Genomic DNA, 16867 nt, shown 5'->3' with positions numbered 1-16867 from the left:
TTTTTATGCAAAAATAGAAATGGTCAATGGATCAAAAATGTAAGAAATTTAAAATCTCAGACTCCAGTCCATGTACAGAACCTCTGTCATAGTATATCATTTGATTGCTGAATTGAAGCCCTGTGGCTGAATGGTGTCCAGCATAAAATTTGTTATTCACAATCACCACGTAGGTAATGTACAGAAACATGGTCAATCAAAATGTATTGTAAATCCTCAGATTGGTGATGAAATGACATCCAATTAGGGACCATAAGAGCCTCAGATCTCTCAATATAAAGGTAATTTTTACCGCTATGTTCAATCAATCTGGTCTGCAAAATTTACTTGATTTTACTGACTTAATAAAAGATAAGGGCACTATACAACAGATGACAAAATCAGAGCCATAGTTAGTAGAGCAGCATAGACTGTACTGCTTAGCGAAGTTGGGAGGAATAAATAAATTAGTAGTACACATGATAGGATAAATAGACTAGTGACCACAGCTTGAATGTGTGACTAGATTCAATAGAAGCAGCACATTGTATCCACTTGTTTTTGCTGACCCAACTAGATTTTTTGCAACTAGTAATGTTTGTTTTTGGTTTGTTTTTTTTGCTATTTCCTTTTCAGTGACACCTTTTGCATGTGATTTGTTTTGGGGTTTATTTTGGAGCTAAAGTCACATACTTTATAGCAATTGAATAAACAAAATTTAAAAAATGTGTTTCTGTAAGTGTATATGTGTATCTGTATATCTTTGTGTATATATGTATAAATATACTTGGGTTGTATCACCTACCTTAATCATTTGTGCAGTAACCACAGTTTCCTGGCGTGTAGCCAGATGGACTCAGAACGAATGGGATAGTATCCGCGTGCTAGCAGTTGGAGACGGATCTGACGTCAGCACGGGGGTATATATATCCCCACAGGAAGCGTAGCAACTCAGTAATTTCCGTCTCCAAAGCAGGCACTCCAAAGCAGTTTGGAGTGCCTGCACGCTAGTTGAGCGTGCTTTCCAAGACTACTTTAATTTTTTTTTCTCTTTTCTTATAGTTCTAGATTCTACTTTCTACTTTCTGTAACACTTTCGAGCCCCGCGCTCCTGCGGTGATACCCAAAGGTCACTCCCCCAGTTGAGCTGCCCGGGGTAATTTCCGTGGTCCCCCCAGAGGTTAAGTCCTCGGTCCGGCCGAATCGCAGCAGGGACACAGCCCCCGGGCGAGGTTTGGGTGAGGCTTGCGAGGCGCCTCGGTCCCGGCGTGGACGAGGCAGCGGGTGCATATCCTCAAACGCGGTGGTGAAGGTAGTTGCCTGCTCTCCCCGCAGCCGGAGACCGCCTGGGTTCCAGCCGAGAAGCGCCGAGGTTCAGGTGAGGCATACATCTCGTTTTTCGGGTCTCCGAAGGAACAGAGGATCGGCGGCGTGGCACGCCAAGGAGGGCGCCATTTTGTGGGCCTCGTTCAGGTAGGGCGCCGGTAATAGGCGCAGGTTTATTCCTCCTTGTGCGTATATTGCCTTATTGTTGTGAGCATTTCCACTGAGCGTGTATTGCTAACCGCCAGTTCAGGAACGGTATTGCTACACCTCCTGTTGCTGAAAGCCTATTGACTGCTATTGAGCGTATATTGCTAACCGCCTATTGCTGAAAGCCTATTGAATGCTATTGAGCGTATATTGCTAACCGCATATTGCTGAAAGCCTATTGAATGCTATTGAGCGTATATTGCTGTCCGCCTATTGCTGAAAGCCTATTGAATGCTCTTGAGCGTATATTGCTAACCGCATATTGCTGAAAGCCTATTGAATGCTATTGAGCGTGTATTGCTAACCGCATATTGCTGAAAAGCCTATTGAATGCTATTGAGCGTATATTGCTAACCGCATATTGCTAAATGCCTATTGAATGCCATCGAGGTGTATTGCTAACCGCTTATTGCTGAAAGCCTATTGAATGCCATTGAGCGTGTATTGCTGACCGCCTATTGCGGAGACCCTATTGAGAGCCATAGTGCATGTATTGCTAACTGCATATTGCTGAGTGCATATTGCAAACATTTGGGCTGTTTTCTCGGCCGCCTTTTGCTGAGAACATATTGCGCCTATTGCTGCCGCGTATTATTATTATTGTGTGCCTGTTGTATTAAGCGCCTATTGCTGCCGCATATTATTATTATTGTGCGCCTGTTGTATTAAGCGCCCATTGCTGCCGCATATTATTATTATTGCGCGCCTGTTGTATTAAGCATTCAGCGCATATTTTTCAATGGATCCGAACACAGCAGCGTCTTCAGCGCCGGCACCGCCTGCTTCAGGCATTAAAGCCCTTGGCCTCTGCTCTGCATGCCAGCTTAGAGCCACGCGCAGTGAAGAGCCAGACTCCCTATGTGCCCAATGTGAGGAGGCCGTGGGACCCTTAGGCCAGGACCGGTCTCAGCCACGATTTGTTGACAGTTCCCCAGGGGCTACCCCGGATTTAGGGGGCAGTCTCGACCAATCAGGAATCCCGGGGGATCTTGTACCCCGGCGATTAGAGGCTGCTTCAATTTCCTGGGTGGATCTCTTTAAGGGGATTCATGCCTTCATAAAGATGCAAACGGCTTCCCGTCCAGGCCCTGCGGTTCCTGCTGTTCCTGCGGTGGCTGCGACTGCGGCGGCTGCTGCGGTGGCGGCGACTGCGGATCCTGTTCCTGGACCCTCACGCCCTTATCGCGAGCAGGACCTCCTGCCGCTGGACAGTCCGGATCAGTCAGACCAGGAGGTCTCACCGGACGAGTCCGAACTCCCGGACGAGGGGGACCTTCCCCCAGGGATTGAGCCATATAGAACCATGAGGCGGTTCTTCCCTAAAGAGGATCTCTCCGACCTGGTGTCTCAGTGTCTGGCAGAATTGGATATTACAGGTCCCAGCGCTTCGGTGCCCTCCACGCAGAACCCCCTGCTGGAAGGTCTTCGTCCTACAGCCCGCCATTTTCCATTCTTACAAGCGGCACAACAACTGATAGATTTAGAATGGGCGGCACCAGCGGCTTCTTTCAAAGGGGGCCGGGCTCTGACGAGCATGTACCCATTGGCACCGGCTATCCAGGACCTGCTGGCGTGCCCTCAGGTGGACGCCTTGATTAGCGCTGTAGTCAAGCGCACTACCATTCCAGTTGAAGGGGGGACGGCCCTCAGGGAGCCTCATGACCGGCGACTGGACGCCATTCTGAAACAGACCTTTGAGGTGGCAGCTCTATCTTTGCGGATCGCAACTTGCTGTACAGTGGTGACGCGTGCCTGTTTGTCACAGGTTAGAAACAACGCTCCGGCGGCAGACATGGAGTCAGCTCTTTCGTTCCTCACGGATGCTGCATCTGACCTAGTCCGGACAACAGCTAAGGGGATTTCATCCTCCGTAGCTGCCAGGAGGCAGCTCTGGATCCAGAGATGGTCAGCTGACGCGCCTTCCAAGACCCGCCTCACCAGATTGCCCTTTAAGGGCTCTTTCCTATTTGGCAGCGACCTGGATAAACTGGCCAGTACATGGGGTGCCTCTCCAGTGCCCAGACTACCGGAAGATCGGTTTAGAAGGGGCCAGCGCGCCTTTCCAAGGCCCTCCAGGGGCAGGAGTTCCCAGCGCTTTGTTCCTTACAGGGGTCGCTACCAGGCACCGCGCCCTCAGGCCAGGAATCAGTCCTTTCGGACCAAGCAGCGCAAGAGGGGAGCGGGCCCGGGCTCGGGTCCCGGCCGCGCCTCCCAATGAGAATCCGCCGATTCATCTGGGGGACGGAGCCATAGGGGGTGGGTTAACCCTCTTCTACCCCAGATGGGTCGAGATTACGTCGGACCAGTGGGTACTCGCCATTATCCGGGAGGGATATTATCTGGACTTTCATCATCTCCCTCCGGACAAGTTTGTGGAATCTTCCTGTCCCATACACAAGAAGGCAGCATTGGAAGCTACCCTGGCGAGGCTCCTGTCCTTGAAAGCCATCATCCCAGTACCTGCCTGGGAAGTGAATTCTGGACACTATTCCATTTATTTCATGGTACCCACGAAAGGGGGCACTTTTCGGCCTGTGCTGGACCTCAAGTCAGTCAATCGATACTTGCGGGTACCGAGGTTTCGCATGGAGACTCTGCGCTCCGTCAAAGCTGCAGTACAGCCAGGGGAATTCCTCACGGCATTAGACCTGTCAGAGGCATACTTGCATATCCCGATCCATCCGGATCATCAGCGCTACCTACGCTTCAAAGTTCTGGGACGCCACTTTCAATTCCGGGCTCTGCCCTTCGGGTTGGCCACGTCACCACGGACATTCACCAAGGTGGTCGTAGTGGTAGCAGTGGCACTCAGGAGGGAAGGAATTCTGGTCCATCCCTACCTAGACGACTGGCTGATCAGGGCGAAATCTCGAGAGGAGAGCCTTCGGACGACCGACAGAGTAATCGCCCTTCTGGAAAGCTTAGGCTGGGTAATCAACCTCAGCAAGAGCTGCCTACAGCCTTCCCAGTCTCTGGAATACCTGGGAGTACGGTTCGACACCCAGGCAGACATAGTCCGTCTCACTACCAAGAGAAAGTTGAAGCTTCAGCAGCGTATCCAGCATTTGATGGGAGCCAGTCAGCCCATAGCCTGGGATTATCTGCAGGTTCTTGGTCTCATGGCATCCACCCTGGAAGTGGTGCCTTGGGCGAGGGCCCATATGAGACCTCTACAACATTCCCTGCTCTCTCGCTGGAGTCCCCGTCTACGGAACTATTCCATGCACCTGCATCTGCCAGCAGAGTGCGGACCCAGTTGTGGTGGTGGTGGTTGCAGTCCAACCACATGAGCAGGGGGTCGAAGATGTCTTCCCCCATGTGGACTTTGCTCACCACAGATGCCAGCCTGAGCGGCTGGGGAGCATACTACGAAGAACTCACCGCACAAGGGCGGTGGAACAGAGAAGAGTCAGCGTGGAACATCAACCGTCTAGAGGCCCGGGCAGTCCGATTGGCATGCCTTCAATTTGCTCACAGACTGAAGAACAGAGCAGTCAGAGTGATGTCCGACAACGCCACCACGGTGGCATACATCAACCATCAGGGCGGAACCAGAAGCAGACAAGTATCTCTGGAGATCGCCCCACTGATGGCTTGGGCAGAGGCGAATCTGCAGGACATCTCCGCCGTCCACATTGCCGGGAAGGACAATACCACAGCAGACTTCCTCAGCAGAGAAAGCCTAAATCCGGGAGAGTGGCAGCTGTCACCCACAGCCTTCCAGATGATTGTGGATCACTGAGGGATTCCGGACATGGATTTACTGGCGGACAAGTCCAATGCTCAAGTACCCAGACACTTCAGCCGCAAGCGCGACCCGTTCTCTCACGGAATCGATGCCCTGGTAGCCATGGACTCCAGGGACTCTGCTTTACGCCTTTCCTCCGTGGCCTCTGCTGGGCGCCATCATCCACAAGATTCAGAAACACCGGGGCCTAGTTCTTCTAGTGGCACCAGATTGGCCAAGAAGACCCTGCTACGCAGACATGAGAAGACTACTGGCAGGGGAGCCTCTCCCCCTGCCTCCTCTCCGGGACCTTCTACGTCAAGGTCCCATCCTCCACGAGGATCCAGCTCAATTCTCTCTTACGGTCTGGCCCTTGAGAGGGCTAGACTGAAGAAAAGAGGTTACTCGGAGCCCGTGATTGATACACTCCTCCGAGCTCGCAAGTTTTCCACATCCCTCACCTACATTCGCATCTGGAGAGTATTCGAAGCATGGTGCGACACTCATGGCACCAATCCCCATGCGACCACAATCCCTATTGTGTTGGATTTCCTGCAGGGAAACTTCAGAAGGGTCTCTCCCTCAGTTCCATCAAGGTTCAGGTGGCTGCGCTGTCTTGCTATGGTCCCAGGAGGGATGGCAAGACCATCGCCATGCACCCAGATGTTTCTCGCTTCCTGCAAGGAGTCAAGCATATTCGTCCGCCACTGAAGTGGCCTGTGCCTTTGTGGAACCTCAACCTTGTTCTGGATTTCCTCGCGGGGTCCACCTTCAGACCCCTTTGGGGCCTATCTCTCCGTTCTCTAACCTTGAAGATGGTGTTCTTGCTGGCTGTATGTTCAGCCCGCCGCATCTCAGAGCTACAAGCACTGTCCTGCCGTGATCCATTTCTCAGAATCACTCCGGAGGCTATCCATCTTCGTACGGTTCCCTCCTTTCTACCGAAAGTGGTTTCACAGTTTCATCTTAACCAAACCATATCCTTGCCGACCACGGCGGGTCTGAAGAAATCTGAAGAAGGGCGTTTATTACGCCATCTCGACATTGGCAGATTGCTGCCCAGATATTTGGAAGTGACACAACAACTACGAAAGACGGACCATCTGTTCGTCCTGCACAGCGGGAAGAAGCAAGGTGAAGCGGCCTCGCGGCCCACCATCGCCCGCTGGATTAAAGAAGTTATCAGAGCAGCTTATGTAGAAGCCGGGAAGTCTCCGCCTCTACAAGTCAAGGCTCATTCTACCAGAGCACAAGCGGCATCCTGGGCTGAATCCAGGATGCTGTCGCCTGCAGAAATCTGTAAAGCGGCGACGTGGTCCTCCCTCCATACCTTCTCCAGGTTCTACCGTCTGGATGTCCAGGCCAGGGAGGACTCCGCATTTGCGAGGGCGGTACTACATGGTCCTCAGGCAGCCTCCCGCCCAGGCTGGGAGTAAAGCTTTTGTACATCCCATTCGTTCTGAGTCCATCTGGCTACACGCCAGGAAATGTTGAGATTACTACCTGATAATCTCCTTTTCCTTAGTGTAGACAGATGGACTCAGCATCCCGCCCAGCTGCCTGTGTACATGGGTTTCACCGATTCAAGGTAAGCCATGTCTTCTGTTCCATAAGAGCGTACACTCTACCTGGTGTCAATGCCTGCCGGTTGTGAATGCTGGCGGTCTCCAGCTACTATCAATCGGTCAGGGGAATCCTGTTTTCACTTTCACTGAGCGTCAGTACACATATCCATAACAGCTTTTGCAAGGAAGATTACTGAGTTGCTACACTTCCTGTGGGGATATATATACCCCCGAGCTGACGTCAGATCCGTCTCCAACTGCTAGCACGCGGATACTATCCCATTCGTTCTGAGTCCATCTGTCTACACTAAGGAAAAGGAGATTATCAGGTAGTAATCTCAACAATGCTTCTTGAAATTACGTTTTACTTTACTGCTAGTTTATATTTTCTTGCCATTTAGATTTTAAAACATTTTTTTCTTAAAGAGAATAAAAAAAATTTTCAGTTTTCAATAGGGTTAAAAACCACAGCCTCTGTAATGTCTATGTGAGGAGTGAGGGGTGTAGATTGTAGTAGATTTTTTGCATGGATTCATTGATTCTGCTTCTTTCTTTTTAAGATCTGTTGCAATGTGATGGAGTACTGCCAAGTACTGATGTTACAAAGTGCTTCCAATTCCCAGCATATGATATGTCTTTTCACACCCAGCTTGTCAGAGGCAAACACTAGAGAGGGACCAAGGCAAGGTATGGTAATATTAACAATGGAACTTGACAATAAGTATTGCGTTTGTGTGCATTGTGAGATACATATTCAAAGAGATTTCTTTGGGTAAATTGAGTTGCCCAGAAAAACCCCATGGTTTAAATTTCCAGCCCCTCTAACTGAATAAATTTTATCCAGATAAGTTATTAACCAGTAAGTTGGGGGCATTCCAGGGCAGAGTTAACTTAGCTAGATTAGTTTATCCAGCTAGCTCCTAATATTCAGAGTTATCCTGGTAAGTATGGATGTGCCTGACAACAATCCTAAGGAAAGCTATTGCTATTCCCTGGGAGTGAGTAACAGGAAATTGATCTACTTTATAGGATTTGCTAGGTACTTGTGACCTGGATTGGCCAATGTTGGAGACAGTATGCTGGTTTTGGACCTTGATCTGATCCAACTTGGGATTTCCTATGTTCTTATTCGAGTAATGGTACCTGAATACTTTTATCCTAACCAGTAAAATATAGCCAGGTGAGTAGCCAAAACAAATTTTTTTCTGGGTCAGCATGCCCAATCCCCTATCCCACAACATGATTAAAAATGGTTTCAGATGTAGTGCGCAAACTCCTGTATCTTCAAACTCCCCAAGCAAAGACAATACATTGTGGGCTATATCAACCCCTTTAATTTTCAAAAAACTTGTGGGATCTAAGCTTCTTTCTAATCCTTATCCTCCCACTTTCAATTCGAACTCTCCCACCCCAGGAGAAACACTGGGAGCCTCTGAGAGCACATTCATACCACTCCCAATGGCATTCAGCATTGCTTTGACAGCAGCACAAGTAGCATAAGTTATCAACATTGCTTTCAGATAATACTCTGACAAAGCTGTGATAGCTTATGCTACCATTGTTACTGTCAATGTAATGCTGGACGCTGCCAGAAATTATACAAATGTACAGTACTTCCTGCAACCCTGGGGCTTTTGTGAAAGACCCAGGTGGGGCAGGGAGGTTCAGGTTAGGGTTGCAGGTGGTATGGGTAGGGATTAGAAGGGGCTCTAAGTCTGCATGTTTTTTGAAAGTTCTAGGGGTGGAGAAGGCTTTTTAGGCCAATATGGCCTGCAACATATTTTTCTTATTTATTTATTTAAACATTTTTATATACCGGCATTAGTTATGAACATCATACCGGTTTACAATGAACGAATTAGGCTTGGAAATTACATGTTAACAGGGAAAGCAGAACTGGGAGGGGGGTAACAAGAAGCAGCTATGAAGAGAAAGATTAACAATACTTGGGTCCTCAATATGAGGAAAGAATAAACTTGTAGGGATTGTGGAATCGGACCTTATGCCCATCGGTATTTTTAATGATTTTATGGGGTTGGGGAATAGGGCCTACTGGCCCAAGATTTTTTGTTTTGTTTTGTTTTTTCGGTTACTTTACAGGCTGTATTTTGAATATAGCCAGTTAAGATAAAAGTTATCTGGGTACATGTACCTACATAATTTTAAATCTAACATGTTTTCTTCAAATATAACAAATTAGGTTTAAAAGTTATCTATCTATATATTTATCCAGATAATTTTAACTGGACATCCTACGGATATCCATAGCAAGCTATCTGGCTAAAATTAGCCAGCTATCTTGTCTGCTGCCCAACTTAATGAATATGGATCTCAGCAATTTTTATGAAAGGAAGAGACTGCTAACAGTGATAAAACATCACTACAGGCTAGATTGTTGACAATATTAGCTTTTCGTTGTCCTATTACTTCATTATTTGGTCAAAGCTCTATAGCAAATGTTTGTCTTATATTTTTACACCCTTTTGAAATGAGGTGTACACCTTGTTGTAAGCATATCTCTATTCTGTTATAGTCTTAAATTTATACCCAGCCTTAGCAATCCCAGAAGATCTTACTATGTGCCTTCAGTAGTTGAAGAGGTGGAGAGAGTGTCTTTCTGGCTAATAATTGTTAGTGGACCTAGCCTTTAGAAACTTGTCCAAACTTTTTTTTTAAACTCAGCTATACTACTAACCTTGACCAGATTCTCTGACATCAAATTTCATATCTTAAATATAAAAATATTTTGTTTAAATCCGCTATCAGATAGTTCCATGTTCTAATACCTAGTCCTAGCCCTCTATAGAACATAAGAAGTACTATGCTGAGTTAGACCAAGGTTTTTCAAGCCCAGCTAGTCGGTCACAAGTACCCAGCATATCCCCAATAGTTAATCTGTTTCTCACAGGACAAGCAGGATGGTAGTCCTCATATATGGGTGACATCAGTGGACGAAGCCCTGTCACGGAAAACCTTTGTCAAAGTTTCTAGAAAGCTTTGACTGACACTGAGTGCACTGAGCATGCTCAGCATGCCATTATCCCTGTGACCACAGGTGTCTCTCTTCAGTCTTCTTTTTTTCCATGCTGCAGTTAGCACAGCGATCAGGAGCTCTGTGAGAAATTCTCACAATTTTTCCTCACAGAAACACTTGAAGTTTTACTTCACAAATAATTTTTCTCTACACGAGTCTCCCTTCGCGTACATTTAATCAATGCTCGGTGAGTACTATGCCCTGTTTTTCAGTCAGTTTCTGTCATCTCACTAACGTTTTCCCCGGCCTACCAACCGAATTGCGGCCTTCCCTCTCCCTATGTTTTCATCCTTAGTCCCACAAAGCCTGCGAGTGTCCTCCTGCGATCCTCCACTTAGTTATTAGGGCTAGTGGGATAGGGACATCCAAGGTTACCATTGCCACCAGGGCCGCTGTCGAATCCATGCCTCCATTGATTCCCTCGGTACCTTCGTGTGGTCGATGCCTCCACTGATACTGTCAGTACCTCCATCCATGCCATCCTGCCTCCATCCATGCCCCCCCCCTCCCCTCGGTCCATCGATGCCATCGATCACCGCATCGATTCTGTCAGTGCCATCAATGTTTACTTTCATGACACTGATCTCTCCATACCATCTCTGCGCTACCATACCAGATTACAGAGTTGAGTCTGATGTTTACTTCCTTCAGGCTGTCCTCGATGCCTCCCGAAATCCACGGAGCCATTGATATTCACCGACTCGACCATCTGCGATCCACCACGAAGGACGGTAAGGACTCTAATCCCACTTCAGCAACAATCCCATCGAGACCTGGTCGCTAAATCGGACCACATGTTTTCGAAAGGTTCTAGGTCGTGTTATCTTCCAAGAACCGCATTAGTGTCACATATCACTATTGCCAGCTATGTTTGACACAACACCAAGAGAACCTCTCTACCAATAATTTGGGATTGCATCGAGACATCCTCCCGTTGTCAGCAACGGGACTCCGTACTCTATAATACTCTGGCTTCTGGTTCCTAATTAAGGCCCGAAGACCCAGATGCATTAGCTGATCTGCTAGACACAAGATCCACAATGCCTCAATTGCAAGTCCACCTCAAGACCTGGCGACAGCTCTCAACGTTTTCTTGCACAGCAGACAGAGATGCGGGTAAGACTTTTACCGCTCCTGCGGGAAATTAGCTGATATCCAGATTACATCAGCTCCGCCAGTTGCCGGATATCAGAGCGGCCACCCCACTTAGTACCAGGGTTCAGGCTACAGTCCCCCGGATGCCACAAAGTGCGGGGGGGGGGGGGAGTTTTTAATCTCACTATTCTTTCAACAGAAAGCAGATGCTCTCTGCCCATCCTGGACCTCAGAAATGTCAACTTTCTTCAGAAGGGAAAGGTAAAATGGTGTCTCTCGTCACCATGCTTCCCTTACCGCAGTAAGTGGGTTGCCTCTCTCCTCTAGACTTTCTATGTGCTTCATAGTGAGTCAACAATATTACAAACCCAAATTCTGCCGGTTGCACTAGCTTCGACAACTTGGGTATTTCACCAAAATCAATAGCAGTGACTGCTGTTTCTCTACGGAGTAAAACATCATTCATGCTTTTCCTTGCATGGACAACAGCAGTCAATCCAAGCAAGGAACTCTATCTTCTCCACGACTCACTATAAATCTACTACCTGGGATTGCTGTTTATCTACCATAAATCCCATATGGAACAGTTCTGGTCACTACAGTCGCAACGAGCTTCCTGTCCAATAATTTCGTAGACTGACAAATTGACAAATTCCTACACATCTCTGCGCGCAGGCAACATAACCTCAGCCCCTCAATTCTTTCATTGATGGGCCATGGGGTTTTTTCACTATCCACTTTACTCATATGCCCAGATTCGCTATGAGTAAGTTTCAGTGGAATTTTCAATTATCAGTGGATCTAAGCTGTTCAACCGCTTTCATCCCTGATCCATATTACCGATCTAGAACCAAATCCTCAGCTGGTCCTGCTCATGGTCGCATTTACTTAGGGTTGAAGAGTTCGAATCCACATCTTCCCAACCCAATATGCGTCTATTCCGCTCCATACAGAGTTTCACATCAACTTCCTGGAGCTTCGAGCCATGAGTCATGCCTTTTATGCCTTACAATACTGCCTCTGCAACAAACATTTGTGCATACAGACAGACAGCATAGTGGCAATGTGGTATTCCAAAACACAAGCACGCACAACCTCTTAGCTGCTCTGCTAGGAAGTTGTGCAGCTCTAACCTTTGGCCCTTGCACACTCCATGCATCCCCGGGCCACTTATCTAACAGACTGAACGCACTAGCAGACCTTCTCCATAGATGTTTCCATCCTCTCGAATGGTTTCTGACTACATGTGTAGTGAGAAAAATCTTCTAGCGCTGAGGTCAACCGACCTTGCCCTCTGCGTCCAAATCCAACCATACGGTGGACAGATTCTACTCCCTGCACATGTCTCGGAATGCGTTCCCATGGACGCCTTTTCTCGTCCTACAACAAAGGCCTCTTATATGTGTGTCTTTCGACTCCTCATAGCCAGGACTCTCATTATGCTGCATCAGAACGGGGTTCACTGTTCCTCAGACCCACATCCTGACCAAGACAAGTATGCTTTCCCATACTTCTCAATCTATCACACCAGTAACCAATTCGCCTTCTCAAGGTCAGTCTCATATCACGGACTCACTGATGTTTTCAGGTACTGGTAGCGTCACAACAGCCTTCCACACATAAATCTTACCATTCAAAATGGCATGATTTACCACATGGCGCATACAAAAAGGTATTGCCCCTTTTTTTTCTACATGGGTACACCTCTGTTCCAATTTAGTGTACCACTTAGGAGTGGGGATACCCAATTAACGGTTCAACCCCTTCTGAGTCAGCGTACCATGGGTCATCCACTGATTAAGCCACCTCTATTTTCACTGGTTACGGAATGGGGACTACATTTAGTGCTTACAAGACTCATACGTTCCCCGTTCAAGCTTTTACATTCCTATCACTTAACAGTCTAGCATGGGAACTCTTTCCTTCGTAGTCATCACTTCTGCCAACAGTGTCAGTGAGTTCCACACCTTGTTACATACTCACCTGACCCTGCATTCCTCCGTGACCATGTGGTCCTACGTACTCAACCTCATATCTTTCTTAAGGTGGACGCAGCATCTCACCTTACTCAGAATATACTCTGCCCACATTTTCCCAACACCTCTCTCTCACCAGGGCGAGAGGGTTTTCCACTCCTTGGACTATAAGAGTGCACTTGCATTCTATCTAGAGCGCACTACACTCCATAGGAATTACATCTAACTCTTTCCTTCTTTGGCAAAAGACAAGCTGCGCGTTCCAATGGGCAAACAGACCTTTTCTTCCTGATTGGCGGACTGTATCTCCTTTTGCTACCAGCAAGCAGCCATTCCACTACAAGACCATGTGAAAGCACACTCTGTTAGGGCCTCAGTGGCTCACCTTCAGTCGGTGCCGCTTGTTGATATTTGTAAGGCTGCGACCTGGAGCTCTCTCCATACCTTCGCAGCCCATTATTGCTTAGATAAGGCTGGCCGGCAAGCTTCCGTTTTTGGCCAGTCTGTTTTACGCAACTTGTTTTCAGTTTACCTACCCAACATCCTTCCACCAACCCATTAAGGGTTTCAGGATGCCCTCCTTACCAAATTCCACCCCTGTTGTTGTGCCTGTTGCACGTCATTGAGTGCATTTGGTGCACTGCTCGGGCATCCTCATCTCGGTACTCACCCATATGTGAAGACAACCATTCTGCTTGTCCTGTGAGAAAGCAGAGTTGCTTACATGTAACAGGTGTTCTCACAGGACAGCAGGTTGTTAGTCCTCACGAAACCCACCCGCCACCCCGCGGAGTTGGGTCTACATATGTTTTATTATTTTATTTTTCACTTGCACTTTTTGCTATACACGCGACTGAAGGGAGACACCTGTGGTCACAGGAATAATGGCATGCTCAGTGCACTCAGTGTGCCAGTGTCAGTCAAAGCTTTCTAGAAACTTTGACAGAAAATTTTTCTGTGACAGGACTCCATCCACTGACGTCACCCATATGTGAGGACTAACATCCTGCTGTCCTGTGAGAACACCTGTTACAGGTAAGCAACTCTGCTTTCTTGTATCTCACTCCCAGGGATAAGGGCTGGCTTTGCAAAACCTACTTGGAAGATAACTGCTTATGGATTTTTCCTTCAGGAACTTGTCCAGTCCTCTTTTGAACCCATCTATATTAGTTGCCCTGACCAGAATATACACAATTCTAACACTGGCAATCAAATACTAATCTTAAAACTAGCATACAATACAAATAGCCAGTAATAGTTTAACCCTCCAAAAAATCTTTTCTCAAGATTTAAGCATTCTTTCCTAGTAAGTCAATACCAGCAGAATACGGTTCTGCTGTCAGCACGCTTCCTGGGAAGAGTAAATAACCATTCTCTATTAACTTGTTCAATAGGAAATATAATTTTATATTTCCCTATCATGCTCCCAATCAGTCATCTCTTACTAAGGCTGAAGAGGCCTAACCAGTTCCGCCTTTCTTGTAAAGAGAGCTGTACCATCCCATTAATTGTTTTTGTTGCCCTTCTCTGCACTTTTTCTAGTTCTGCTATGTTCTTTTTGAAATGTGGAGACCAACATAAGAACATGCCATACTGGGTCAGACCATCAAGCCCAGCATCCTGTCTCCAACAGTGGCCAATCCAGGCCATAAGAACCTGGCAAGTTCCCAAAAACTAAGTCTATCCCATGATACTGTTGCTAGTAATAGCAGTGGCTATTTTCTAAGTCAACTTAATTAATAGCAGGTAATGGACTTCTCCAAGAACTTATCCAATCCTTTTTTAAACACAACTATACTAACTGCACTAACCACATCCCCTGGCAACAAATTCCAGAGTTTAATTGTGCATTGAGTGAAAAAGAACTTTCCCTGTAGGTACCTGTATCAGTCCAGACCCTGGGTTATGTCACCAATCCAGCAGAGGGAGGCAGAGAAAACATTCTAATGACTCTGACGTATACCCTGGAGCACCACCTGCAGCCAATTAGTATTTCTCTGTCTCCCAGCAGAGGTGGACGTTCCTAACCCCTGCAGTCTGTGGTAGTTTATTTTTTAGTCAGGTAGTTTAGGAGTTAATTTTTTGCAGACTTTCTTTTTCTTTTGAAGAGAGCCTGTTCTTTTCATTTAAGTTATTTTTTAAAAAAAAAAAAGGTTTTAATTTTCTTCACAGCCATTTCACTGCCTCCCGGGAGGTTGCCAAGTCCTGGGAGGACTGTCCCTCCTGGTTTTTGAGGCTGCCGGAGTTGGGGAGGTTTTGAACCCAGCAACCACTCCTGGCAGGAGTGATACCAGGGGGCCCGGCTCACTCATCCTACTTGGAGCAGCTCCTGGAGGCCGTGGCGTTTCGGTCAGGTAAAAAATAAAAATAATTCTTCACAGCTGAATCGTTGTTTACTTACCTTTTGGTGTTCGGTGGGCCCGTGCCTTTGTTTTTCGCCACGGTTTCTTTTAGTTTTTTAGTTTATTTCATACTTTTTATTTCACAGGCCCTGAACCTTACCTCCGCCTCGCGGAGAAGCGCGTGCGCATGTCTCTCCAGGGAGAGTCTCTGTTCATTGTGTCTCCCCGGGGGGGAAGGCTCATCAAGTTTGCCGATAACAAAAGGGACTCTGCCACTTCGCGCGGCCCCAAAACCTCGGCACAGCTGCTCTCCTGCCCCGGACTCATTTAGCTGCAGTGCTGGTACTGAGGCACTCCTGTCCACTCTGAGCGTGGTGACACAACAAGCTATTCAGGGTTCTTCTGACCCGCCTCCGCTGTCACCACAGCCGGCAGTCCCTGGGGGGACAAGCCGCGCGAAACGGGGCCATATTTATCGGCTGAAAGCCTGGAGGAGATTTCAGATTCTTCTTCCTCTTCTCCTGCCTTTTCAGGGGATTTTCTTCGTTTTCTTCGCAAAGCTTACAAATCTAAGAAATTTCATAAGAGACATAAGTCTCTCATCTAAACAGAGGTTAAATCCACGTTCCTCTAAAAGGGCTAGTTCCACGGATTTGGGCGTGGGGTCAGCTCCGAAGCGTCCCCTTCGTCTGGGTCCAGATCAGACAATTTTTTCGTCTTCAGATGATTCTGAGCATGGCTCTTTACCTATCCCGGACAAGTCCTTGCTGGAGGGGGATTTGAGTATTAGTTTGAGTATTAGTTCAGACCCTCATGTTGCGGATGGGCATGACCCCAAAGAAGTCCGCCTGTTTAGAAGAGAGGAACTTAGTCCCTTAATTCCAGCAATTTTACTGGAATTGGGTCTCGAGGCTCCAGTGAAGGATTCTCGGATGGGTGGCGTTGACCCAGTGTTGCTTGGCCTTAAATACTGATTGGCTGCAGGTGGTGCTCAAGGGTATACGTCAGAGTCATTAGAATGTTTTCTCTGCCTCCCTCTGCTGGATTGGTGACATAACCCAGGGTCTGGACTGATCCATGGTACTACAGGAACGAAAATTAGCAGGTAAGAACCAATTTTCCTTTCTCAGATAAGTTTTAAATGTGCCACAAGCTAACTTCATGGAGTGCCCCCTAGTCCTTCTGTTATCTGAAAGAGTAAATAACCGATTCACATTTACCCGTTTTAGATCTCTCATGATTTTAAACACCTCTAACATATCCCCCCCCTCAGCTGTCTCTTCTCCAAGCTGAACAGTCCTAACCTCTTTAGTCTTTCCTCATAGGGGAGCTGTTCCATCCCCTTTATCATTTTGGTCGCCCTTCTCTGTACCTTCTCCATCGCAACTATATCTTTTTCGAGATGCGATGACCAGAATTGTACACAGTATTCAAGGTGCGGTCTCAACATGTACGCAGTGTGAATGGAACATGGATCAATACAAAAATATTATTGTATTTCTAGTTTTGCTTTCTCTTCCTATCCAAATAATTTCTAACATTCTATTTGTTTCTTAGACCACTGCTGCACACTGAGCAGAGGATTTCAGTGCATAGTTAACAGTAACATTACTGTC

At 47.3% G+C, this 16867-nt stretch overlaps 1 protein-coding gene across 4 annotated transcripts in view; it reads left to right on the top strand.

Annotated features, from left to right (window-relative positions):
- Nucleotides 1-16867, top strand: part of NUP205 (nucleoporin 205) — a 558669-nt gene that overhangs the window by 473919 nt on the left and 67883 nt on the right. For all 4 annotated transcript variants that reach the window (XR_003858760.1, XM_029616971.1, XM_029616970.1 and 1 more), the window contains one exon: nt 7365-7491. Coding sequence is in view for 3 of the 4 variants with exons in the window: in XM_029616971.1 (XP_029472831.1) it covers nt 7365-7491 (127 nt within the window). In the remaining variant the exon portion in view is untranslated. The remainder of the gene's footprint in view (nt 1-7364; nt 7492-16867) is intronic.

The sequence above is a fragment of the Rhinatrema bivittatum genome, chromosome 9 (genome assembly GCF_901001135.1).
Source record: "Rhinatrema bivittatum chromosome 9, aRhiBiv1.1, whole genome shotgun sequence".
Lineage (NCBI taxonomy): Eukaryota > Metazoa > Chordata > Amphibia > Gymnophiona > Rhinatrematidae > Rhinatrema > Rhinatrema bivittatum.
Note: the sequence above shows the minus strand (reverse complement) of the source record. Positions and strands in the feature narration are given on the sequence as shown.